The sequence below is a fragment of the Chinchilla lanigera genome, unplaced genomic scaffold (assembly GCF_000276665.1).
Source record: "Chinchilla lanigera isolate Chin_1 unplaced genomic scaffold, ChiLan1.0 scaffold00032, whole genome shotgun sequence".
In the NCBI taxonomy this organism is placed as follows: Eukaryota; Metazoa; Chordata; class Mammalia; order Rodentia; family Chinchillidae; genus Chinchilla; species Chinchilla lanigera.
Window position 1 is genome coordinate 2198942 of NW_004955433.1, and position 27039 is coordinate 2225980.

Sequence of the window (27039 nt, forward strand, 5' to 3'; positions counted from 1 at the left end):
AGCCCACAGCCAACAGGCGGGAGAAAGCATTTTACTGCTTCCACCAGTCCTGGAACTCTTTCTTCTATTACCAATTCTTTAATATCGCCAACATAAAAACAAACAAACAAAACCTTTCATTTCTCTTCTTTCTACTCTCTCTTTCTTCCCGAGTCATCCCGGGTTCTCTTCTTGGCATCTGTCTGTCAAAGATAGGAAAAATGCAAGAGCAGAACAGAACAAACATTTGTCCCTGCTTGTCTCTTCTCGTTATATCCCTGTAAAGTCACAGGTCACTGTCACTACAGAAAAGCTGATGACCCATGAGTATACAATCCTGCTGGACTGTGACAGTTCTACCACAGTAGTTGCAGACAGACAAAATCAGAACTTTTATAGTAATTGTCTAATTTTGGAAAATGGGCAAAATATTACGTTTACTTTTGAAAATCATAATATAAGATACTCTCAGCCCTTTGCCATAAACGTTAAAAGAATTTGTTTTTTTAATTTCTATCTCTGGCATTTGTTTTCAGGAAGTGGCAAGAGTCCCTCACACTTGTCCTTCCAAACAGCTGAGTATTTCCATACATAGATAATGGCATCTACTTGAAGGAGCCTCTTCAATGTGTATTTACAGCAAGTGTTCAAAACACAGTTCAGTTCCATCAAAGAGCCATTTCAGATTATTCCATTAGGACTCAAAACATAATCAGATGAAGAAATTCTACTAAATAACATTGGAGAAAATGGGAGGTCATCATGGGTCCATAACTAAGACCACCACTGTGCACTGGAATTTGGGGAGGATGTATACAGAGAAGTGTAGACTCAGTTAATTCTTTGATAAGTTTTCCAATCAAGTGAGTTCCCACACTTGATTCCATATGATTACTCTTATTCTATTACAGCAAACCCATATGTACATCACCTCCTACTTGTGAATTAAGTTTGAATATCTACAAAATAGAAGTTGAATTTGAGAAATTTAGAAGCCTGAAACACAAATAGGGTTGATAGATTGAGATTAATACTAAATTTATAGAAGTTCCTTATAAATAAACAAAACAATGGCACAGTAAGTATACTATCAGTGACCTTTTGTACAATGTAACTGGTAATAATGGACCTGTACTTACTAGAATGGACAGGAGAAAGGTGAGAGTTACCATGTCCTACTGGTCATTCATCTACAGTATATCTGACTGAGTTCCCTTCTATGGCTCTTCAAACCTTAGACTAGTCTTACATGGAGTATTTTAGCCTAGCTAAGAAATACAAAAGGAACAATAGGCCTAGTGATGGAAAAATTCATTTAATTTTGGAAACAATGTAATTAGGTTTCCCCAGGAATTTCCAAAGAAGCCAAATTAGAGGATCCCAAGTCATCTTCAATTTTTCCAAAGGCTCTCAGAAGTCAAGAGAATAGAGGTTTAAAAATGATAATAAAAGGATTCTTATCATGGCTGAATTACTGCAGAAAAGTAGAAGAGGACCCACCAGAATCACTGATTTGATGCTCAGAAATAAACAGACCCTCTTTGATTTTTGGATTCACTGACAAGCTTTCAGGTCCAAAGAACTTAAAGAGCGTACAAAGGGGGGCTGGTGATTTAGCTCAGTGGCAAAAGCGCCTGCCTGGCACGCGCAAGGTCGTGAGTTCAGTTGCCGGTACCAGAGAAAAACCAAAAAAAAAAAAAAAAAAAAAAAGAGCGTACAAAGGAAACAAAAACAATAGGAAACCCCTCCTTTAAAACTTCACAAGCAAGTTTATTACTTCTCATCCCATCTTTTTCCAAGATGAAAGGTAATGGAATCAAATTAACTTTCTATAGAATGAAAGGTTTCATTATGTTCAAATATATATATATATATATATATATTTGATGAACTATTTCATATTTCATGAACTTTTTGTTAATGTCATATTGTGACCATCTTTCCCTGTCCATAAGTCATATTATGTCTGCGTAAGTTTTCCAGCATAATGGTACAGCCCTGAAGAAAGGCCGGTCTCCAAATTCCCCAAGCTATATTTTAATATTTGCATATTTTGAAGGCATTTTTATTCAAGAATATGAACATAAGTATCTCAATGAAAACTGAATAGGCTATGCTTCTAAAAGGCAGAGGCTGGAGGTCACTCAGTGATCATTGACCTAATCACTTATAGAAACCATGTATTCTTCTCCAGAAGTAATAGCAAGGAAGTCTCTGTGTGGTCACTTTTTAAACATCATAGTAATTTAGATATTCACTGGCTTATTCTGGGTGAGTTCAAGGGAAGGAACACTAAGGTACTGATTGTAAAGGGACTCAATACTTAACTTCAGGACTGGGGATTTAGCTCAGCGGCACAGCACCTGCCTGGCAAGCGCGATGTCGTGAGTTCGATTCCCGGTAAGGGAAAAAAAAACAAAAACAAAAAAAACAAAAACAAAAAACCAACAACTTAATTTCTTCCCTATATACTACTTTCCCAATAGCTAAAGCTCTGTCTTATTTCTAAGTCTTCTTTAATAAGTTCATTTAATAAATACTGTGCAAAGATGAAAGAAAAAATGCCCACCCTCCAAAAATGAGTGACAGTAAGTATTTAGACTTTGGTATCCACTCATCTCCGTAATGTACCCTAGGCATTTCCTAATGGCTTTATGCACCCTTTCATTTTTCCCTTAAAAAAATACGCTAGGTACTAACCTAAATCAGGAAGGTAGAAGAAATATTCTTCTTTTGGCTTTTTCACATTGAATCTAGCATTCAATATCACATACTTTATAAGTGGAAGGTTGGAAAAGTCGGATGTTTCTGGTGATCAATCAAAGCTACTCCTTTGGTTCTGAAGGAAGGCAGGACTCAGTACTCTTCAAAAACTACTGCTTTGCCAGTTGTGTGAGGGAGAACTCAAGCTAGAGGACTAAGACAAGTAGCACATTCTTAACGCACTCGGTCTCTCTAAGAATCGTTCCTCCTTCCACTGGCGAAAAAAATGGAAGACATGTCATGGATTAAGTCAATGTTTGAATCTAACTTCCTGGTCACCAGGTACAGATTTATACATTCAGAACATAAAGTCCTTTTTCTTTTTTTAAAAAGCCTGACATAGAATGCATATTATCTAAATACAAAGTTTCCAAATTCATCATTTTTATATGCAAAATACTATTTGAGAATAATTAAGTTCATGAGCAAAAAAACTGACAAGAATATTTTTGGCTTAATAAAGATTTTTAGAAGGAGGTTACCTTTGCCTCCTCCCCCAAATATTTATAGATGTGAAAATATTTTAAAAAAATAAAGTCTTAGTGGAAATAAGTATCTCAAAGTAGGATTTGCCATACTCTTTCTCCCTGTATGTTTAGTATCTCATTCAAAGCACTATGCTCAGAAAACACAGGACTGTGTTCAGATTTTCAATATGAACTTTATCATTTACTGTTGTAATTAAGCATATTTCTTTGATTTGCTTCAGCAGAAATTCAAACTAGCTATGTTGTATTTAACAAAAAGCCAAACCTAGATATGTGAAGTTAGCATCTAGTTAATTGACCCTGACTAATGGAGTACAGGGGCCATTGGGTAAATACTCTTCTACGCTGGTGAACATTCTGAGTACATTTTATATCATTCCTCAGGAAGTTCCTCATAGCATTGTAGCAAAAAATTTTAAAACTATAGCTTCATAATTGGGCTGTCAGACTTAGCCAGCCTTACCCAGCTGCAACTCAGAGATAATTTGACTCAGCTCTATTTGACCAGCTGCACAATGCTGCACATGTATCCTATTTCAAGGACTATCTACCCGGGATAGACTAGCCTGTCAAGGTCACACTAAATCTTACTTGCTTGCCTAGACCCTGACTTCCCCCAGACCTTCCTGCTTCATGATAAATGGCCCCCTCAAATTAAACCTGCCTGGGAAACATCTGCCTAATAATGTGTGACCAGATGTATGTAACCAATTATAGTCTAACCCATTATTAACTTTGCACTTCCTGCTTACAATATGTATGTGTTGCTGTTTTACTCTAAGTTGGGGCTGATGATTTGGACCTGGTTCCCATCAGTCCACCAACATTAGTAAGAGTTTTCTTCCAAACTGCTTGGTGCACAGCTTTTTCCATCTGGTTGGCTACAGCTTCTGCAACAGGATCAAGCCTCAGCTGCCTGCAGAAGTGACTAAATAACTCACTGCTGTACTGGCTTTCCTCCTTCCCTGACTTGTCCTAGTTCCCATTCTTGTTTCTTAAGATCACAACCCAAATTACAGTAAGATTTCAGGCTCTGTTCTTTGTGGGAAGTTAAGCTAACAGTACCAAAAGTAGCCCAGAAAACAAAGGCTGAATGTGGAAATCTGGACCAAGATCATTCTCTAGTTACCTCATTGCTAACTGCTGACCCTTGGTATGCTTTACTGGTGATGGATTTGAAGTGGAAGTAGAAGAAAAGCACTGGTTTATGTGGGAAGCAGTGGTATCTAAACAGTATGGGCAACAGTACATATAAGGATCATGGGGCTATTTGGTTTTCAAAGCTGACTTCAGATATGTTGAAAAATTAAATACACTCAGATTGGCCATCCATCACTCAAGGCAATACCGTGAAAGCTAGTATGCATCCAAGATGGTGCTTAAAAGAACATTTCTCCAATGGCTATTATTTGAGGGAAACAGTATTAAAGTTCAGACTCAGGACTTACACAATATAAAAACAGAGACATAAAAAACACGGACATGGATTTCAAGGCTATGTATGCAAAATGAAATGCTAAAATCTGGGATGGGAACATTTAAGTATGAAAACTTGAGAAACTTAAATCTTCAAGCATCCTTAACACTCATGGCTCTTGCTAAATAAACTGGCTATTGCCTGGAAAATACAAAGTTCTCACCTGTGGCAGATACCTCCCACAGTGATGCTTCTCCTCCCTTAGATATAGCCCTACCTCTTCTAATTGACTAGAGACCCACAACTATAGTTACATCACAAACCACAGTATCTATATTAGAAGAAAATAGTTTACTCGCCCAAACTAGAGAAACAAGTGGAAGTGAACCTTCAAAGTATGGGCTGGGGACCCATGTAATTGATGTGGTGGTACTCTCTAGTAAATAAGATTTAAAGTCATTAGCAAGGAGTCCTGGAAGCAGTCCTAAGACACTGCTGGGATAACTCTTTGAAACTCAGTGTTGTAGGCTGCATTCTTTGGGGAGTAGACTCTGAGATAGAGTTTAGTGGGCAGATAACTATCAGTGAGTGTTGAACCAAACCCTGTGAAATATAAGGAATGGAACTGGGATTGGACTGGAGATTTAAGAGAAATTAGTAGTTTCAACAAAGGCAGCCCAGCTAAAATCTGAGAAGATTAGGATTTTATAACCACATGCCCAGGCACTAGGTACAGGTTGCTCCCAGGAATGGGTCAATCAAGGCTTACAATGCTAGTGTACAAGCAAAGACACCATACTGGCATGAAAAGCAGAATTGCTACTACCCAACTGAAGGCAGACAGAAACTTGTCTGGAACCCAGGGAGATAAACTGGACAGCTCATGGTTCTTTCATGCCTCTGAAAGCAACCATGACCTAGTAGGTGTAAAATGTCTTGCTGGGATGAAGGTCTGGCATCCAACCTCAAGGAAGCAGTCTAAAGCCGTGGTTACATACTAATACAAATCTGGAATGTGTGATGGAGGGAAGGTGGTAAGTAGCAATTATAGCCTCAAAACCAGTGGCAGTAGATTGTACTTTGGTTTCACTACTTTGTCCAATTTTGAGATCACAGCTATCAAAAGCTAAAAGGCTGTGTTGAAATAGATTTAATGGGCCCAAACAGAATTCAGTGGTACTAGTCCACGGTAGCAGAATACTGTGTTCATTTTATGCCCTCAGCTCACTTCTTCATCCTCACCATAGCCTTAGCATTTGATGCATACAGTGTAACTTAATGCTTAGGGCATTTTGCCTAAGCCATAACGTTTCTTCCTTTTAGTACCCCCAGCCCTGCTTCTCCAGGATTGCTATATGGACACCTGCAGAAATTTGTTAAGGTGATAAATGCACAAATATTAATGGGAGGGAAAATGAATTCAGATACCCACAGACCCGTGCCTCAGGGATAGAGATCCACAAATAAACTCTTTCCTAGCCCTCATGTAAACAATGCAAAAGAACATTTTCCGTCTTCAGAGGGTTCTTTCAGTTTAAGCCCCTGTAAACCCAGAGGTGATAAGCACAATAAGTTCTGCTTTCCTTCCTTATTTCATTCTTCCTAATCATCCATGTTTTCTAGGATCATTTAACTAAATAAACTTGTCTTGGTCTCTGCTTTTGAAGAGAACTCTTTTCATGAGATTTTATCTCCACTTCACCAATGAGTGTACCTTTTGCCACGGGTCACAACCATGGTGAATGTCTTTGATGCTCTATCCCAGAAGTTTTATCAAAAAGGCAGTTACTATAAACCCTGAACTTCAAGATTGACTTCACAGGTGACTGTGTGTGGAGGACTCATTAAAGGCTGGCCCACATAAAGGCTCCCATAAAGAAAGACCCACAGGGTCAGTGGCAACTTCATATGGAATCTTCAGTTAAAATGGCTGTCAAATAGGTACTGAGCTTTTGACCCAGACAGTTGTTGATGTTCCAAAATCATCTATTATTGTCTCCCCAAGCATTTACTAAGCTGATCTTCTGTTTTACTGTTATAATGTTCTAAATCATACCATAACTTGAGTAATTTTTTAGCTATCTCTATAGTTTGCAGATTTTCTAATTATTTCACTGTGTAATCTTCCTTTCTTCACCAACCCTTTTTCCAAGGTCCTAAGATCTTTATTCTAACTAAAATACTTCAGTATCTTGTGTCATAAATAGATCTGGTTTGTAGTTTCTTTGAAGACAGGGAGCTTGTCTTTCATCTTTACATCCTTCACAGCATCTTGATCATAAAGGATGCTTAAACGTGTTAAATGAATTTACTTTAGGTCTTGGCAGGTGTAATTGTAGAGTGTGGACAATTCTGATAACTCAGTTTATTTGATGGGTGTCTATCACTTACGATAAGCTAAACTTAAGCACTAATAACTTTAATATATTAAAGACACAAATTGAGCCCTTGTTTCTTACTGATTTTACTCTATGTCCAAAGGTCATCAGGGGAGTCCTGGTCATCCAAGTCATTTAAAGATCTAGAATGAGGTGTTCATCTCAACATAGGCTTCCATAATCACCAATGCACAAGAAAATGAACATAGCAAATCACATACTGGCTCTTCAAGTTCCACTCAGAAGTGACACATATCCCTCTGCTTGGATTTCTTTCTGGTAAAGAAAGCCATGTAAGTAGATTCAAAAACTACTCTAAACAAAGGTATTGTTTAAGTAATATTTTTAAGAATATGTGAGAAAAAATTTGTAGATGAAAGAGTAATCATTCTGCCTAAATTACCTTAGCTCCCTACTTTACTTTGTAAGAAAAGTACCAACCTAAAAGCAGAAACTTACACTGCATAAATACAGAATCAAAAACCAAGACAAAAGTACGCATTTGCAAAATGGCCTTTTATTGCCTACAGGGAAGGAAAGGGAGGGAGAAAAGGAGAAGTACACAGGTGCAAGGAAACAAGCATATATTTAGCCCTATACATCATGTGTGAGCAGTACCCAATCTCCAAAATGGAAAAAGTTTGTCATCTGACAGTAGTTAAGGTTCTTAAGCACCTCCCTTCTGAGCTGCCACAAGATATAAAAGGCAGGACTGCTTTGTTTAGTCAATATTCACATTAATGAAAAGATACCACTACCTAACTGTGTCCTTTTACACACACGTTTTGTACAGTGTCTATTGTGAAAAACATCTCAGCTGAGCAGTTTGGTCAAGATTCAGACTCATCAATTCATTAATAAATAGAAAAATAAAGCAGCTGGTGATTTTGTCAGAGAGAATGTGTTCAATAAGAATAGAACAACTTTCTCCAGGGATGACAGACAGTGTTAAATGTTTAGAACACTACAGAATCAGTCTATTAAACATTAAACACTAGCAAGCTACAATTACATGGCATTTCCTTAAATCATCTAATTTAAAAAAGAAAACCTTAGGTTTTAAACTGCTTATTGGAACACAGTAATAAATTAATTTAGTGTTTGGCTTTTTTTTTTTTTTTTTTCCAGACAAAATCAAAGTAAATAACCCAGAACAGTAGAATTTATTTTGGAATAGCATTAACAGAAACTACCAAAAGTGTTCAGCTGAAAAATTACTAAATACCTTGCTCAATTTTAAAAATTGAGCAAATCATGTGCTTTGCTCTCTGACCATTAGAATTAGTTACAAAAACATTTTATAGGCCATAAAATGAATAAAATATATGCAAAACAATGAATTAATTAATTTAACGCCAGGTTATGAAAATGAATGGACTCTTCCCTAGCCAAATGGTAAATCAAGTGGAAGAGTAGATAGTCACATGGAAAATTAGTTGGCACTTACTATTTGGTTGAAAGAAATCACAATGTAAGATATAAATTAATCCATAGTGAATTTGACCAAACATCTGGGCCCTTTCAAACAGAAAACATAAGTATATTCTCTTAAGTTGGGGAGGAGGGAGAGACACCTCTATATTGTCCCACTTCAGAGACAAAAAAATTGAAACATTTGTCTTTCTTGAAATACTGTAAATACTCCTATTGAACTCTGTAACCCAGCTTTTCTTTGATGAAATTGTTTGCATTTGGACAACTGTACCAATGCCCGTAGTGCACTTCTCAGTGCTGCTGGTGTTTTAAGAAATTTGCCACTCACAACACTGAACAATTCCAGATCCAGTGTGCTGTTACACAGCCATCCAAACCACCCCACCCCAAAAGTTGGCAGAGCACCGCTCAGGAATTTCACAGGTAAGGAAATATATTTTTAGCAATTCAAGCACAGAGAGAGGACAATATAGTTTCTGAATAAATATAAACTCAGATACTGCATCACACACTGCATCAAGATTGAAACAAGTAGGTTACCACGCCTGTTGAGTAAGAAGCCAAGCCACTGTCTGACCCATCAACGCTGAGCCAATTTTGTGAGTTCAGATAAACTACAGGCAAGTTAGACAAATGTGGTACATATACAGAACAACTGATAACTTTAAAGAAAACACCAATAATTTAAAATTAACACAAAACTGAAATGAGCAAGAAAGGACCATTTCTGAAAAGACTATCATGATTCTTATCCTTCAGAGTTAAAAATAATAGAAATTATAAGGGAGATTGTTCTAACAAAATTAACTAGTAAAAGGAGCCAAATTATGCCTTCCAAAAGATTCCAAAAGCCAAACGTACCATGCCAAAAGAGTCATATCACTTGGCATTTGCATGCCCTCAACATAATGTAATTTACTTCTGATAACATTTCTAATTTCAATCCAACACTACTCAATTTGTATGATGTGCCACAAAAAATTAACATTTAATAGACATGTTCTTAATTCATTTGTTTTGAAAGTAAAAACTCTTTTACTTAAAATATTCCATTATTTCAATGTCATTTTTGATGAATGAAAACCTTAACATGCCTGTTTTCCTTTGGTCTAAGAATAATTCAAGTCTAACCAAACTTATATGAAAATACATTTCTTGTTATTTCCCTATTTCTCCCTTCAGGACTTTTGAGTTAACACAGAAATTTGCATAAAGAAGGTATTTGGCTAAAACAAAAAAATATGCATGCTCTCCCCTACCTCCTTCTTGAAAACCATTGTGGTTTTTGTTTTATTTTGCTTTGCTTTCTTCTTTCTTTCTGTGGCTCTTGTTCAGAACATCCTGCAGTGATTGATGTAAGGGCTTCCTTTATCTTTAGCTTTTAGACCGCAATTATGAAAGATGCCCTGTGCATCCTATTTTTAAACAGATTACAACTTTGGTAAGTGAGCCAGGTTAAAGATACACTAATTTGCTTATTTTTTAAATTTGAATTTGGTGATCATGATGGCATTACAAAATTACAATTGCCCAAAGCAACCATAAAAGCTCCTACTTGTCTACACATTCAGCTAAAGTTCCTGGCTTAGGAAAATGATACTAACTTCTCTAGTTAATTTGCTACCTGACAGTTATACAAATATCATATAATTCAAAAGAGAAAGAGGTAAACAAACCTCAACACATAAGAAAGGTGATATTTTTAAGAAGGGAGGGCATTCACACAAGAGAAAAAAGAAAGCCTTACAAATGTGAAAATTCACATTTCTGTCAAAATAGATGCATGACTGTTATTTTGAAACATGCCATAAAGCCTTTGTTTGCTATAAAACCATTACTGTAGCAAAAACTGATCATGTTTTTCTATGACTGTAGCTACTGATCAGTCAGCATGTTTTGCAAAGCTATTCAAATATATCAAACTTAGAATATAACGCTTAGAATCAAGTAAGTATTGGGACAGAGTCAATTTTTAACACTAGAAAATTGTATTAGGAATGACAAACCACATACTGTACCTCTGGTTCCTTCAAAGAACATATCTAACCTATTTCTCCTTGTGCTTTGTCTACTTCTTGCTGTTTTATATTGGAAGTATAGATGGCATTAATGATTTTTAGACATACAAATACAAGTTTTCACCCATTTAACAATACATACTTAGGAGGCAGAATTTTTAAATGGAATACAATATATGTTTGCCCATGTTCCAGTTTTAATGTACTACACCCTCCATTCTAATGTAATCTGTTATAGTATCAAGTGATATGAGTCTTAGATATTACTTGACTTTCTCCCTTTCATCTCTATGATTTAATATATAACTTTTAAGACATCAAAAAAAAGATCAAGGAAGAAACAGAGCTTTATATTTTCTGCAAACTACAACGCTAAAACACAGTGGCTTTTTAAATACATTCACCCAAGATGCTTATCAGTAAAATTAAATATCTGTCTATGAATATCAGAAAAGTAATCTGAAAAGAAAGAACTTGGAAAAGGCAAATGGGAGGGGGTAAAAAGCTGGTCTCAGAACCCATTGTGCCATACCTGACTTTAACATGTGATATTCAAATGAACGTTCACACGCCTTACATTAAAGAAATGAAACAAAAATATTCAGCTATGTTGTACAAAAAATTTTTTACATAAAACATCGTAAATCTTGAACAGATTTATTATATCTGAATTCTAAAAAGTTGCCTATAGAATGGTGCTGGGATTCTGTTCTCTGCTTGCTTTTAGGCAGTGCTGTTGCTTAAAAGTTGACACCAGGCACAATATTTTAAAACAAAGTCAACAAGCAAGGAGCAGTAAGTGGATTTGAGCCTTTTTCAGACGTCAGTCCTGAGGATGCTGCAATATTCCCCATCAAAATATGTAAAGCTATGAGGCAGATACTGATGCCTGAGGGAGTGGGTGACTTGACATGCACTTGTATGACTGATAATGGCAAACAGTGCAGTTTCCCCTTCCTCAAACAACACTGTTCTAATAAATTTAAACAACACTCCAGTCCTTAAGTATCACAAATCATGTTCAACAGTTTTTTAAAAAAGTATCACAATCTTAAAATGCCCAATTTTCTTTTATGTTCACATAAAGTATGCAGCAGCCCAATGGCGTAAAGCTTAACTTATTCTGAGAACTAGCAAGTGTATGAGCATATATATTTTACTTTTGTTGAATATATACTGTATGTCGTTCACCTCTTCCTTTTGGCTTCCTGCTGCCAAAGTTCCAAATGGCATGCATTTTAACAAGACGATGCTGAGGACAGCAGCGCTTCTGATCATCTGAACTGGCAGCTCAAAACAGATACCACTCCTTTTACATAGGGAACAGAGGGTGAAGGGTGTTGTGAAATTTGGGCAGTGGGCTAAAGGGAAACCGTGCACATGAATTTTGGGTTACCATGCCCCAAGTGTGTGTGCCACCCAAAACATAACACAATTGCCTACTTCAACAAAGCTACTACCAACGTTTACTAAAACCACATTAAAAGTACACAGGATAATGACTGGTTTGAAAGAGTGCATTTGGAAGCAGAGAGAACCCAATTACACACCTTCCTGCAACAGAGTGCCTCGATCATACACAAAATAAACTTAAGCTGTTTACAATGTTTCCCAATTTTTTTTTATTTTTCCCTCTACATTTAACTATTAAAAAAGTTTTTTATTAATAAATGGGCTCCTCTGTGGTTCATATACAATCATAAGTGAACTTTAAATTCCATTTTATACAAATATCTCAAAAATATTGGGAGTGAAGTATGGTAGGAAATATTGCTCACATTGCTAATTAACATGCGTATATGAAAGGAGGAAAATGTTTTGTTAGTGCATATACCTCCCAGCAGAAAACCCACCCAAAATAAAAGACCCAAAATAAAACATACAGTAGCTGATTACAAAAAAAGGTAATGTCCACAAAATTAAGTTTTTCACGCTATTCTACTTTCCAGTACTATGCTTCAATTTGCATGGCTAGATGTTGGATGCTTGAGGTATATAAGAAGGGGTACCTGCACATGGAGGAAAATCTGTTGTTTTTAAGGGTTGTTTTTGTTTGTTTATTCTGATATTTTAACATATTTAAAAGAATATTTTATTTACATCAAACTTCACTGAATTACAATGACATTCCAATTATAATAGATGACAACGCCTCTATCACTAGGCACTTTTAAAAGGGGGTTTAGGGTTTAGGCTTTACAGAACCCTTCTGATACAATCTCATCCATGTTATTTATTATATCATCCCACCACCCTCATCCCACTAAAATTACCCTTTAGGGAAATATTATCATATATAGCCTGATTGATTTATGCAAGAAATTACTATGAAATGACCAAAGAAAATGCAACTTTTAAGACTAATAAAACAACCTAACATGTCAGGTTTGAAAGAGGAGACAAATTGTATATATTTAAAACTAATTAAATAATTTAAATTTGACTTATACTTTATATATTAGCAAGACACAAATATAGGCTATTTCTTTTAAAATTTCATTCACATAATGGAAAATTTGTTTATTAAAAATATCACACTTTGAGACTAGAAACAGTAAAGTGCATGAAAAGTTTAAAATATAAATTTCAGAAAATTCTTATAGCAGCAAAAAAGCAGAATAAAGAAAAACTTAAAAACACAGACACAACCTTTTCCTGTTACTGTGCCATAATTAACATCAAGTAGGCAACCAATTTTTTTTCCCCAGAAAGCAGTGTTTTGTTCACTGCCTTTTGAGCCACCGATTTTAAAATGGCCTCTCCTGGGCACCAAAAAAAAAAAAAAAAAAAGCTAACATATCTAAAGGCATCAATAGTTGGGAATAAACCAGTAGCTTCTTAATTCAACCCTGACAGACAATAGAAACAAAGGTTAAAAGCATATGATGGCCATTTGGCAGCTAGAGTCAGGAAAAATGATCCAAGGTTTTCAACTACTGCCCCCAAATCTATTTTTTTCACTCCCTCAAATCTTTTCCATTGCTACCTGAAAAACCCCAAACCAACAGACACTTAACTTACTTGGGGAAACAAATGAAATATCTGTATGACTATCTCCTTCTGAAATTTTGATCAGGGCTTCTTTTCAGCAGTTAGATAAACATTTGACTGTAATAGCAAAAAAGGATATAGATCATATAGTATATATTTTTCCTCTACAACCAGATAGAAAAGGGTAGACAAAAATATGAAAAACATCAGACACAGATTTTGTGGGCATTTTAAATGTATCAGATTCTGTTTTCAAGATATGTGGTAGTAGATTACTTGCTATTTCCCTACAACGAACTGGAGAGACAGGCTTCGAATACTTCTAAAAAGGTTGTGACTAAACAGAGGAACAAAAAAGAGAACAGAAAAGATTCCTCAAAGCAACCAGTGAATATCCAATAAACTGTCATGTGCTATTAAATGCTTGATTTTGAAGGCATACTGTGCAATCATCTTTTAATTTCTCAAATTTTCTTATAGCTAGAGGTTATATTGTACTTTATATACAGATCAAGAAAATTTAAGTGCTTTGTTAATGTGCAAATGAGCTGGTGAGCCAAAAGTCAGCTTATCATAAGGAAAAACAGAAATTCAAGAATTTTTTTTCCTGAAAGGCATGCCATCATTCAATTTAAAATCTTGTATTTATAATTTTTTTAAAATTTCCTTTTATACAATGATTGGCTCATTTGAAACCATTCACAAAAATGTGTTTTAAGAAAGCAAATACAATATTCTTGGGCTTCAAATTGGTAATTTATCAATTATGAATACTGACAATATAATGATGAAGAAAGTCCAATTTAAAAACATGTCAAATTAAAATTTGGGGAAGACAGTGCTACTCTGGTTCCAGCCCTAGTGCCAAATGATATCAGTATGCACAGAAATGTACAAAGTCTTACAGCAAACACATAGTGAAAGGAACCTGAAGAAGCAGCTTAAGGATGGCCATACTTCACTCCTACATACTTTGATATACAACTGTACAGGTCCATAGCAACAGATCCCCGTCTCTGCGGGGTAGTACTCCACTACCTCCGATTAGGCAAATGAACACCATTGACAAGAGGCAGGATTGGAGGGTGGAGTTCAAGTTGTGTTAACAGTGAGAAGTGGTCTGAAGGGATGTGAGGGTGTGGACACCCAGTGATGTTGTTCTCAACCAGCCATTGAGGATCTAAAGGCCCCAGGACACCAAGCACGTTCATATGAGTCTTGGAATAGAAAATGTAGTCAATCACACCCTGGAAAGAGATTGGTGAAAAAAAAAAGAAAAATACATGATTAGAAAAAAAAACTATAAATAAAGAACAATCCATGCGTTACAAAAGCCAAATACCAAGTAACCTGTATTTGTGGTACCTGCTGTCTTGACTATGGGTAAATAAGGCTCAAATCTTCAATGGGTATTACATGAAATAAAGCTGGCACAATGGGAACACACCATATCCTACTGAATCAAGACAGCCTAGCATTTGTGTGTAAATGATAAACTGACATGCTAAATATACCAAGCTATGTTTAAGCAGATTTAGAATGAATTGGCCTGCTTGGCTTAGTAAAAACTAATATATCAGTATAAATTTTATAGAAACTTCACTGTCAATGACAAAAAGTAAACTAATATTTATATAAACATCATTAATGAAAAGATAGCACTCAAATTCCTTTAATAAGAACTAGCATTATTTTCAATTATTTACACATTGGGACATCCAAACATACACAAAGCCATTTGAAGTATGTTTCCAGACTTGTAATTATAACTCAAGTTTTCCCAGATTTGTTACAAACATACTACTACACACTTAACTCTTGTACTCTGTTGTTATAAGATATGCTGATATGCTATACATTCTGATTTCTTTGCTACATAAGATTACTTAAATAAAAAGATATTTAGCAGAGACTCATAGATATCAGATGTATCTTTCAGAGTTAGATGATTTATTTGGTAAGTAAGTTTCAAAACCAATGTGGGCTTGAGTGTTCCAGACTGTGTATACAAGACAATAAAGCCAAATTTCCTCCTAGACAGTGTTATCTAAAGCAAGAGAGCAGAAACCCAATTAGGGAGAAATATTTCTACCTATTCATAAATACTATCCAAGTGGGGCATGATGGTGCACACCTATAACTCCCTATTCAGGAAGGTGAGTCAGGAGGATTACTGTAAGTTCAAGACCAGCCTGGGATACATACTGAGTTCAAGGTCAGCCTGGACTACACAGCAAGAGACCTTGTTATATTAAAAAATAAACATAAAAAACAGCCAAATACTATACAACAGACCAATACCAAAAACAGACAAATACTATACATAATGAATTTTGATCATATTCACAAAGAATGTTATGGATTAATCCAGTAACAAGATCCAATGATTTTTTTAGCCTTTTTGATTCAGTTTCTTTTTTGAAAGACTATAGTGTGGGAAAATACATTCTGTATGTTAGTAAAAACTACCCTGCATAAGTCTGCATAAGACTTACTTGAGAAAAAAGTCAAGAAAAAAGTCAAGAACTTACTTGAGAAAAAAGTCAAACTTTAGGGCTATTATTACACTAAGCTTTGTTTTTTTTAAAAAGAATGAAAGAAAAATTATAAATTTTACAAGGTAACAGGAAAAGTCTTATTACCTGAAATAGTGGAGAGCTGTCTTTCCTCTTTTCATTAAATGATTCACACCTTTAGACTGGATGTGGGTGTGGAATGAGGAACAGCAGCACGTTTGAATTAGGTTTACTAAGCTAACCTGATCTGCAAGTCATGTTGAGAAAGGTAATTCTCCTAATTGCTTATCCTTCACCCCAAACCAGATCTAGATTAAATGACTCTGAATTCTAAATACCATTTATTCAATAACCAAAAAGCAAACAAGCCAGGCATAGTGGCTCACACCTGTAATCCCAGCACTTGGGAGGCTAAGGCAGGAGGAGCCTTGCAAGTTTGAGGCCAGCCTGGGCTACAACGTGAGTTCAAAGCAAGCCTGAACTGCATAGTGAGACCCTGTCTCAAAAAGACAAAAAAGAAAAAAGAAATAAAAAATAAAAAGTAAACAAATGTTAAACCATCTAAAATTAGGCATCTCACTGAAACAATGGCAGAAGACTGTGTTGGGATCTATATTTAATGCTGATCACATGACATTTTATATTTGATGTTACCTACTGTTTTGTACTGACTGCATTCAATGCTAGGATAGTATTTACTACATAAATGCTTTGTATAAACCTGAAAAGTTCATTGTCTATTGCTTTACTAAAAGCTCAATTTTCTAATCATATGGGCCCTTAGTTCTCTAGCCATTCCATCTCGTTCCATCCTCTCATTCACTGACCCAGCAAGTCTATGTATCTTCCATTTGCCTATTCTCCAGTCATTTCTAGCTCTCTCCTATCTTATCCCACCCTACAGTCCAAATATCAGACACATTCAGCCAGGCATCTCTAGTTTTTTAACTATACTTCTTTGGACTATGTAAGTGGCACAGTAAGACTTTTTATTCTATTATTAACATGCATATAATGAAGAAACATCAACGAAGAATTTTAGACCTATTCAGATGACTGATGAAGATGGCTGGATTAATGTATGAAATTTTGTTTCTTTGATTTTTGCCTTACAGACAAGGAAAAGATAACCTTTAAAAAATGTGAGGAAGAAATAATATACATTTTCTTTTACCTACACATATACCAAGACAATAACACAGTAGTGGAATTTCTGAACACTTATTTTTGGGAACACTTACAAGTTTTTCTGGATTATGCTGGCACATGTATTATATACCACTAATGTTACAAGGATAGGGTTTAACTTACAATGAACTGTCATTCAATGTGGAAATGTTTTTTAAACTTACACAAAAACAGTGGTGTGTCGGACCTGCCAGTACCAATTATCTTTGTACCTCTTTTCATTCACTACATTCAAAGGCATCACATTGGGAGCTTGGACTCTACAGCAGTAAAAGTACTTAAATCATAGAAATCGGCAAATAATACAAATCAGGGCTTCTTTTCCTAGAAAGTTAGCTATTAAATATTTATCAGCACATCACTGCATGAGTGATTGAAACAAACTGAACTATCACTGAATAAAATTATCTACTTGACAAAACACTAAATTAGATTGAACTTCTAAGCAACTTTCTCCCACTTCCTGAGTATAAAAGCTGATTAGTAACATCAATATATGAAACACTTTTCTATTTCCTCTTATCTTTTTTTTGGAAAGAAGGATATTGGAACTGTGAAAGAGCCCATTTCATAAATTCCTTGGTATTGTATTAAATCCTCTTTTGGCTTCTTTTATCAAACCACTTTCTAACATCTCCATGTTTCAGGGATAATATAAGATATCAGTATAGATGCCTGAAATGTCAAAATGTCAAACAGAGGTAAAGTAAAACACGAGTACTCAACAGGCAAACTGATCAGAAAATAGGCAGTGGTAAAGTGATCACAAAAAGCAACCACAATCACTCATTTTAAAAAATAGCTGGTCCTGTACAATGGGCCCTTCAATTTATTTTTTCTCATTTTGTAAAAAAAGTGTCTTTCTTTTCTTGTTTTAAAGCTTCCCCGTGCCACTGCATGGGAATACATTAGCATGACTACATGGATATAAAATAGACGTGAAATATAACCTTCTATAATTAACTACATGCCTAGAAGAAACTCGAAAAATTTTAAAGATCAGTAGAAAATACTAAGAAAATTTTGACAGCAAGAGACCTTGTTATATTAAATTATATAAATTCTTTCAAAGTGAACTTAGCTGTATTAGGTGCTTATTATTTGTATTCTTGTTACAAATTAGGGATGGTATGGACAGGTGAGGAATAATTATACCACTATATACTCAAGTGAATTTTTTTTTGCAGGGGGAAACTCTGCAAATTCACTCAAATGAATTTTTTTTTGTCTCTTTTTGAGACAGTCTCACTGTGCAGTTCAGGTTGGCCTGGAATTCACTTTGTAACCCAGGCTGGCCTTGAATTCACAGTGATCCTCCTGCCTCAGCCTCCCCCAAGTACTGGGTTTACAGGTATGTATCACCACCACATCCAGCTCTACTCAAGTGATTTAAACAGTGCTCTGCACTTAGTAAGCACTTTAGGAGTATCTGCCAGTATTATTTGAACTTGAACAAATAAAGTTTCAAAAAGAATTCTCAAGACAACAATAATAACCATAACCTAACAAAATTCCTTATGTTTTGGCATATATGTAGATTAGATATTTTGAAAATTTAGAAATTCTTGAAAATTATATAATTATAAGTAAAGAGTGATTCCCCATAATGAATGTTATTGTTATACCTGAAATGTACCAATAAACAATTAATCAAAAAAAAGTTTACAGGATTTTCTTGGTCACATATTTGTATATGTAATTTCTATACCAGCTAAGAGGCTGCTACTCACTTTGAAATCAAAGGTGTAATTGGTGTAAGGCATCAAGTTATTTTCATAGGCGCTCTGAAGTTGGAAGCCATGTGTGATTCTCCCTTCTGAGCTTCCATTCTTTCCATTGCAGCTGAAGTTCATAAGACACTCATTGTACCTTAGTTCCTTGAAGTCTTTATGGTTGTCAGCTACTCCTCCATTGCTTAAATATTCCACAACACCTAGCAGAATAAAGTAAGGATCACTACCATTTAGCATTCTGTCCTTATACAAAACTATAAGCTAAGACCTGTTGCCAAGTAGAAGTACCAGGCTCAGAGTGGTTTATTAGGTTGAACCATATGAAGCTGCCTTTTTTTCTTGTTTTAAGAAGCCAGGTATCAGCTGGGCATGGTGGCATACACCTATAATCCCAGCACACTAAAGAGAATCACAAGTTTAAGTCCAACCTGGGTAATATAGCAACTTAGTGACATCCTATCCCAAAATAAAAAAAAAAAAAGCTGAGGATACAGCTCAGTGCAAAGGCTGTTAATCCCCATTACCAAAAAAAAGCAAAAAAAAATCAAGTATCAAATTGAAAAGTATTTGCCTATCTCAAGACCAAGTATCAGGATCACCCAGGAATACGTTCAGTTTCTTAGTGGATCTACTGGCTTTACATGATTTCTAGGAGGTAGATGGCATTCAACAGAAAGGTCCTAACCTTAAGTGTTTGGGGAACATTATTCTAAATCACTATCTCTTCAGTATTTTCTCATTCTACAGAGTCAATCAACAAGTTTTGGAATATAAAAGAGGTGTGGCAAAACCCACAGTAAATGTTTAAATTTTTAAAAAAAATTTTACAGTAAAGACACACTGCCATCAATCCCCCTCAAAATACTTTCCGTTGCTTTGAACACATTTGTCTCATCATTCTTGCCACAATCTGAAGCAGTTCTAGAAGACCTCTTTCCTGAGTGTTAAAAATATGGAAAGGGAGGTTCATAATAACACTACAGTGTTGTCTTCATCCACCTGGTTCACCAGATCTGGCACCATGCAACTTCTGCCCCTTCCCCAAAGTCAAAATAACCATGAAAGGCAAGTGTTTTTAATTGATTCAGAATGAGACAGCCACATCAACACAACTAAAGACCATTGCTTATATGGTGTTACAAGTAATTTATTAATAAATAAAGTCTTCAACATTTATTTGCTCAGTTAATAACTTTAATGAGAACTTTGAGTGCAATGATCTCCTTCCTTTGTTTCAGACACACTCTTGGATAAAAACATAATGTGAATAAAAGCTGGTCTTTCACTGTGCTGTCATGGCTGTCTCAATACCCTGAATATATTCAAAACATACACCTTTCATGGCCATTTGACTTTGGAGAAAGAGCCTGAAGTCACATGGGGTGCCAGAACTAGGTAGTAAGGTGGATAAGGACACACCATCATGTTTTTATGAATCTATCTTTCCAATCCATCAGCAGCAACATTCTGTGTATTTCCTGTTATCATGCCTTCTAAAGACACTCACAAAAGAGGACTCCCAGAATGGCTTTAGGAAATAGCAAGAATCTTAGGATAACTGTGATCAATAACGGGGAGTACAGTAAGAAGAATAACAATGTGTCTTTTGATCATATCTCAAATATATCACACATATTAAAAAAACATTTACAACAAAAACATACTGTATCATCAACATTTCAATGTCTATAGTCAGCTAGACAGTATCATTCTGAAACAGCATGTTTTGTCAGTCTGACATTATAAAGAACCTTATAAGCCAGATACCACTCAATCAAAAGTATTAAGATGTATCATGTCTAAAAAGTTGAAGTAGCAACATTCAAAAAAGTTTCCCAGTGAATTAGCAAACATGAAAATTATCATAACCCTTATGATGAGAATTAGTGAAAACTAATATGAGAGTCATCTCTATTTGTGATCAACAACGACAACAACATATAGGGAGTAATGGACAATAATTGTGAATAGCTCAAAAAGAACTATCATTTATCTAGCAAATGCCAAGTACTGTATGTATTTTACACACTTGAATTCTACAAATAACTCAGTGAGATGGATAAAATGATTATCTTCTTACTAAAAATGAAGAATTTAGGGGTAAAGGTATGGCTCAGTGGTATAGCACTTGCGTGGCACGTACCAGGCCCTAGGTTCAATCTCCAGCACCACACACAAATATGCTCAGGCATAAGAGGAACTTGGTCATAGATTGCATAGGTGGTTAGTAGCAGAACCAGGATCCAGCCCTGAAAGTCTGGCTCCACAGTCAGGTAACTACTTTTTGTGACCAATAGTAACATCAAATAAAATAGGAGAAAAATTTGTACTTTAAAGTAATTAAAGTACAAATTAAGTTTGTACTTTAAAGTAATTTAATGAAGGAGGGAGGAGGAGGAGGACGAGGAGGAGGAGGAGGAGGAGGAGGAGAAGAAGAAGAAAGAAGAATATGGTTAAGGTACCATCTGGCCTAGAAGTGACAAAACACACACTTGTAAACAAAAATCTCAGGATTTACTTGCTAAGGAGAAGATGATGTTTAGCTTAGTAAGTTAAACACTCCAAGATTTTTGGGTTTTTCACATTTATTGTTGAATGATTATTTTAAGTAGCCTAATAATAGTAATATATAAAATTTAGAATGTGCTTTGACAATAGCAAATAAGTAATATTTTAATGGTTTACAACTGAGAAATTTAGTATCTGAAATGAAATAAAACCATTTTAGACATAAAATAATTTGGCAGTGGTCAAGAATAAAAATTCCTAGAAGAACTCTTGATCATTCTTCTGTACCTAATATTAATATTCAAATCTAATGAATTTACAGAAAACTTGCTTAACTATTAACTAGTTTTTCCAAGTTCTGATGACAGCTCTCAATACTTTTCCCTTTAGAAGTACGAGCGCCAAAGAGACCAGAACTACCTTAGTGGCAGAGTACTGCGATATTCAGTGTTTTGTTTCTATTAACCCCAATCACACCTTTGGAAACAGTTTCTTTATAAAAACTTTCCTCAATTATCTATTATCCTATCCCTGGAATTCTCACTGATATACTCTCTAATTTAGAAGAGAAAACTCTAATCAAAGGCAAGGGGAGGGCAGGGAGGGGAGGGGAGAGGAGGGAAGAGAAGGGAAGGTGGCTAGGAATGTAGTTGTGTGCTTGCCTGCATACATGAGGCTCTGGATTAATCTCCAGTACAAGGCAACCCTTCAGACCCTCCCCCAACAAAATTAGGGACAAGCTGGCTATTCAGCTAAGTAAAAAAGCAAACACTGAAAGCAAAGAGGAAATAACATAATAAATACCTGAATCTGGCAATGAGTTAAGATCTGCACATAGCACCAGCGGGATGGAATTAGGATCTGCAGTTGGGCTGCCAGGCCTACTCGAGGCTTTTTCCAGAATGTTTTTAACCTCTGAGACAAACATCATGGTCTGGATAAGTTTCACATCAGAATACTCTGGGTCCCAATGCATGTGGGCATTTGCCACTATAAGCAGCTGTTTTTCTGCAGCATGAATAGGCTTCATACCTACATTGAAACATTAAAAAAAAAATAAATGAAGTTATACTTTGTCTGAACAAAAGTGGTATCTTAAGGTTTTCTCAAAAAGATCCACATCTACTTTTTTTCATGAATTCATAGCTCTTTTATCTCAAACTAGTTCACAGAAAACAAAGTACTGAGATTCTGGTAATTCTAATGTGGGAATTACTCTTAGAGATCAAGGTGACAAGTGATAACGCATGGGATAAAAATCTGGCCCGTCACATTTCTATATAGCCTGTGCAAGCTAACAATGGCTTTACATTTTTAAAGGGTTCTACCATAGCAACTACAACAACAACATCCATCACCACCACTACCACCATCACCACCACCCACACAAAAAGACTGTGATTAAGACTGCAGGTAGCCTATAAACCTACTTACTATCCATTTAGACTCTTATGGAAAAACTTTATTGACCCCTGCTCTACATACTCAAGTTGGGAATCTTATCATGATATAATCAAGATTTGATTATAGTACCTTGTATTTGCTGGGTTCTTAGTTTAAGCAAGCACTTTCAAATATCTCTGCCATTTTAATGGCACAATAATCTGTGAGGCGGGTTTTTAATTATTTGAGTCATCTAAACTCTCATTTAAATTAGCTGCACTGCCCAGGACTTATTCATCATGCATTTCCTAAGCTTAACTATGATAGGTCAGTAGTAAAAGGCAATAGTATATTTAACTATACAAAATAAAATTAGAATAAATTCACTACCAAACAAATCATACCACACATAGAAACAAAGTAACTTTAAAAGTGAGAATTAGGTTCTTCCTACCCAAGAACAAGGGATATCTTTCCATTTTCTGATATCCTCTTCCATCTCCTTTTTCAGAGTACTGTAGTTTTCAATGTAGAGTACTGTAGAGTACAGAGTACTGTAGTTTTCAATTACTTTCTTCGTTGGATTGATTCCTAGGTATTTCATTTTTTTGGAAGCTAGTGTGAAAGGGGTTGTTTCCCTAACTTCTCTCTCAGTGAGTCTGTTACTCATTAACAGGAAGGCTACTGATTTTTGAGTGCTGACTTTGTATCCAGCTATGTGACTGAATTTGGTTATTAAACTTAGAAGTCTTTTGGTGGAATTTTTGGGGTCTTCTATGCAGAGTACCATGCCATCACAAATGATAATAATTTAACTTCTTCCTTTCCTATCTTTATTCCTTTTATTTCTTTCTCTTGTCTAATTGCTCAGGCTAATGTTTCCAGTACTATTTTGAATTAAAATGGTGACACTGGGCATCCTTGTCTTTTTCCTAATTTTAGAGTGAAGGCTTTCAGGTTTTGTCCATTTAGTATGTTGTTGGTTGTTGGTATGTCATAGATAGCTTTTATCAGACTGAGATAAAGACCATCTATTCTAATTTTCTGCAGTGTTTTTATCATGAGTGTTAGACTTTGTCAAATGCTTTTTCTGCATCTACTGAGATGATCATATTATTTCTATCCTTGATTCTGTAAATCTAGTATAATATATTTACTGATTTGTATATGTTGAACTATCCCTGCATCCCTGGGATGAATCCTACTTGATCATGGTGAATAATCTTCTTGATGATTTGCTGCATTCTGTTTGCCAATATGTGATTGAGGATTTTTGCATCTATGTTCATTAGACAGATTGGCCTTTTTTGATTGGATCCTTCTTTGGTTTTGGTATCAGGATAAAGCTTGTTTCCAGGAATGAGTTAGGGAGTATTGCTTCCCTTTCAATTTCGTTAAAGAGTTTGAGAATTAACAGCATTAAGTCTTCTCTAAATTTCTTGTAGAACTCAGCCGTGAATCCGTCAGGACATGGGATTTTCTTTGTTGGTAGGGTTTTAATCACATCTTCAATTTCATTGACTGATACTGGTTTATTTAGAACTTTTTATCTTCTTAATTCAGCTTTGGTAATTCATATGTACCTAGAACCAATATAGTGAAAATGGCCATACTCCCAAAATTGTTATACAGACTTAATGCAATCTCAATCAAAATTCCAACAGGTTATCTCACAGAATTAGAGAAAACAATTCTAAAATTCATTTGGAACCAGAAGAGACCTAAAATAGCAAAGGCAATTCTGGGCAACAAAGGCAAAGCAAGGGGCATTAGAATCCCTGATTTGAAACTGTACTACATCCTACTGTGATAAAAACAGCATGGTACTGGCAAAAAAACAGACCCAAGGATCAGTGGAACAGATTAGGAGATATAGAAACAATGCCAAACATACTCAGCCACCTTATGTTTGACAAAGGAGCCAAACACCTTCCTTCACTGGAAGAAAGCCTCTTTAATAAAAGGTGCTGGAAAAACTGGCTTTCCACATGCCAAAGATTAAAACTAGTCCCATAGCTTTCACCACACATTAAATTAAAATCGAAATGGATCAAAGATCTAAATATTAAAATAGAAACACTAAACATGCTAGAAGAGAGAATAGGTAGAACTCCTAAAGACATTGTGTATGCAAAGACTTTAAGAATAAAACTCCAATTGCACAGGAGCTATCACAAAGAACTAACAACTGGGATCTAATTAAAAAACTTCTGCACAGGAAGAGAAACCACCAACAGAATGAAGAGATAACCCACAGGGTGGGAAAAACTTTTGCCATATGTTTTTCAGACAAAGGACTAATATCTAGAGCATATAAAGATTTTAAAAAATTAGATCCCATCAAATTTAAAGACCCACTCCAAAAATGGGCATCTAAAATGAACAGATATTTCTCAGCTGAAGAAACAGAAACAGCAGATAAATATATGAAAAAGTGCTCAACATCACTGGTCATTCAAGAGGTGCAAATTAAAACAATGCTGAGATTCCATCTCATTCCAGAAAGAATGGCTATTATCAAGAAATCAACCAATAACAAATGCCAGCAGGAATGTGAGAAGAAAGGAACCTTTCTCCGCTGTTGGTGAGAGTGTAGACTGGTGCACCCACTGTGAAAATCAGTGTGGAGGTTCCTCAAAAAACTAGGACTAGAGGTCCCATTGGACCCAGCTATTCCCCTTCTGGGTATTTTCCCACAAGAATTAAAAACATCATACTACAGTGATAGATGTGCACCCATGTTTACAGCAGCGCAATTTGTCATAGCTAAATCTTGGAAACAACCTGAATGTCCATCAACCAATGACAAAGAAGATGTGGTTCTTTTATACACTGTAGTACTAGTCATAGTAGTACTCACTTTAGTGCTATCCACAAAGAAGGATAATCTTGAGACATTTCTAGGTAAATGGATGCACCTTGAGAGCATACTCTTAAGTGAAATAAATCAGACATGTTTAAATACCGCATCGTTTCTATGGCGTGAAAAACTGAAAGTGTAAATAAGGACCAAAATGTACAACACATACTGTGAAATGGGAAGAAAATGCTCAAATGGAAAAGGGAACTAAGAATGGGGGAGAGGGAAGGACGGAAGGGAAAAGAAAAAAAAAGGAAAAAATGGAAACAAATCTTTCGTAAATAGGGAGGGCAAGAGGGGTTGCAGGGAGAGTAGGGGAATGGGGCAAAAAACAACATATATCATGTGCATGATGAATGTGACTGTTATTTATACATAAAATATACTGATAAACTTAACTTTTAAAAAATGAGAATTAGGATGTAGTGTGCTCTTGAAGGTTCAGGCACTTATGTTTTTGACCTGGCTTTTTAAGTAATTATTTGTGGTATCTTGGGCCAGTCAGTCACTTAACCTTGTCATGTACATGCGGAAAATGTGAAAACTCAACTACAACATCTCTAAGGTTGTTTTATCCCACACAATTCTATGTTCAATTTGTCAAGATAAATATCAAAATAATACTTTCCAAATGATGGGCCAAGAGATAATACATTAAAAATTGTGAAAAGAACACTTAAAATATATATTTACAGAAAGGTGTCTATAAAATATTCAAGGAATAAAGCTCAGTTTGCATGGTAGGATCTGTACAGAGAAATGAACAAGACTTTTCCCAGAGAGTATGCTTCAGATGGGGAGGGTTGTCTATCACTTTTTAATTTTTATATGCTTTTGCATTGCTAAAGTATCAGTGAATATTCAAAATTGATTTTTCTGCTTAAAATTTTATAAAAATGCCCCTTAAGTTTTTCTATTGAAATATAAACTCTAGAGAAAAAGACCTAATTATCTAAATCTACTGTTTTGGTAACGTTTCCTTCCTATATTACTAAGAAATTATTTATTCCCTTCCTATATTAATTATCTGCAATATTGAGAAAACTAATTAATCTATTATATATGACAGCAATCATTCTTAATACAATCTGATTATAAGATGAACACTTGCAGCTAAAATCTTCTAAACTGTTTTCCTAGAAGTTTTATAGTGTCTCCTGTGGCTGTAGATTATTCATTATATGAAATATTAAAAATCTGTCCCATCAAAGGAACCATAATTACTTTCTATACTACCAAATTCCCCTTCCAGGAGTCGAAGAGATACATAATTCACCAAGTAGAGGTATCTACTATATAATTTAGAATTATTCTTCTGAAATTGAAAGAGGAGTGACACTCTAAAATAAACTCAGTTTTTATAACAGCAGAACAAAAAATGGG

The 27039-nt window shown here is 35.4% G+C and overlaps 1 protein-coding gene across 1 annotated transcript in view; it reads right to left on the reverse strand.

The window, feature by feature from the left end:
• Positions 1-7520: 7520 nt before the first annotated feature.
• The window catches only part of Cnot6l (CCR4-NOT transcription complex, subunit 6-like), a gene marked incomplete at its 5' end in the record, with an annotated part of 84312 nt that continues 64793 nt past the window's right edge, over positions 7521-27039 (reverse strand). Inside the window, 3 exon segments of the mRNA XM_005388195.2 lie at positions 7521-14715; positions 18903-19105; positions 22218-22445. Of these exon segments, the coding sequence (XP_005388252.1) occupies positions 14503-14715; positions 18903-19105; positions 22218-22445 (644 nt within the window). The 3' untranslated portion in view covers positions 7521-14502.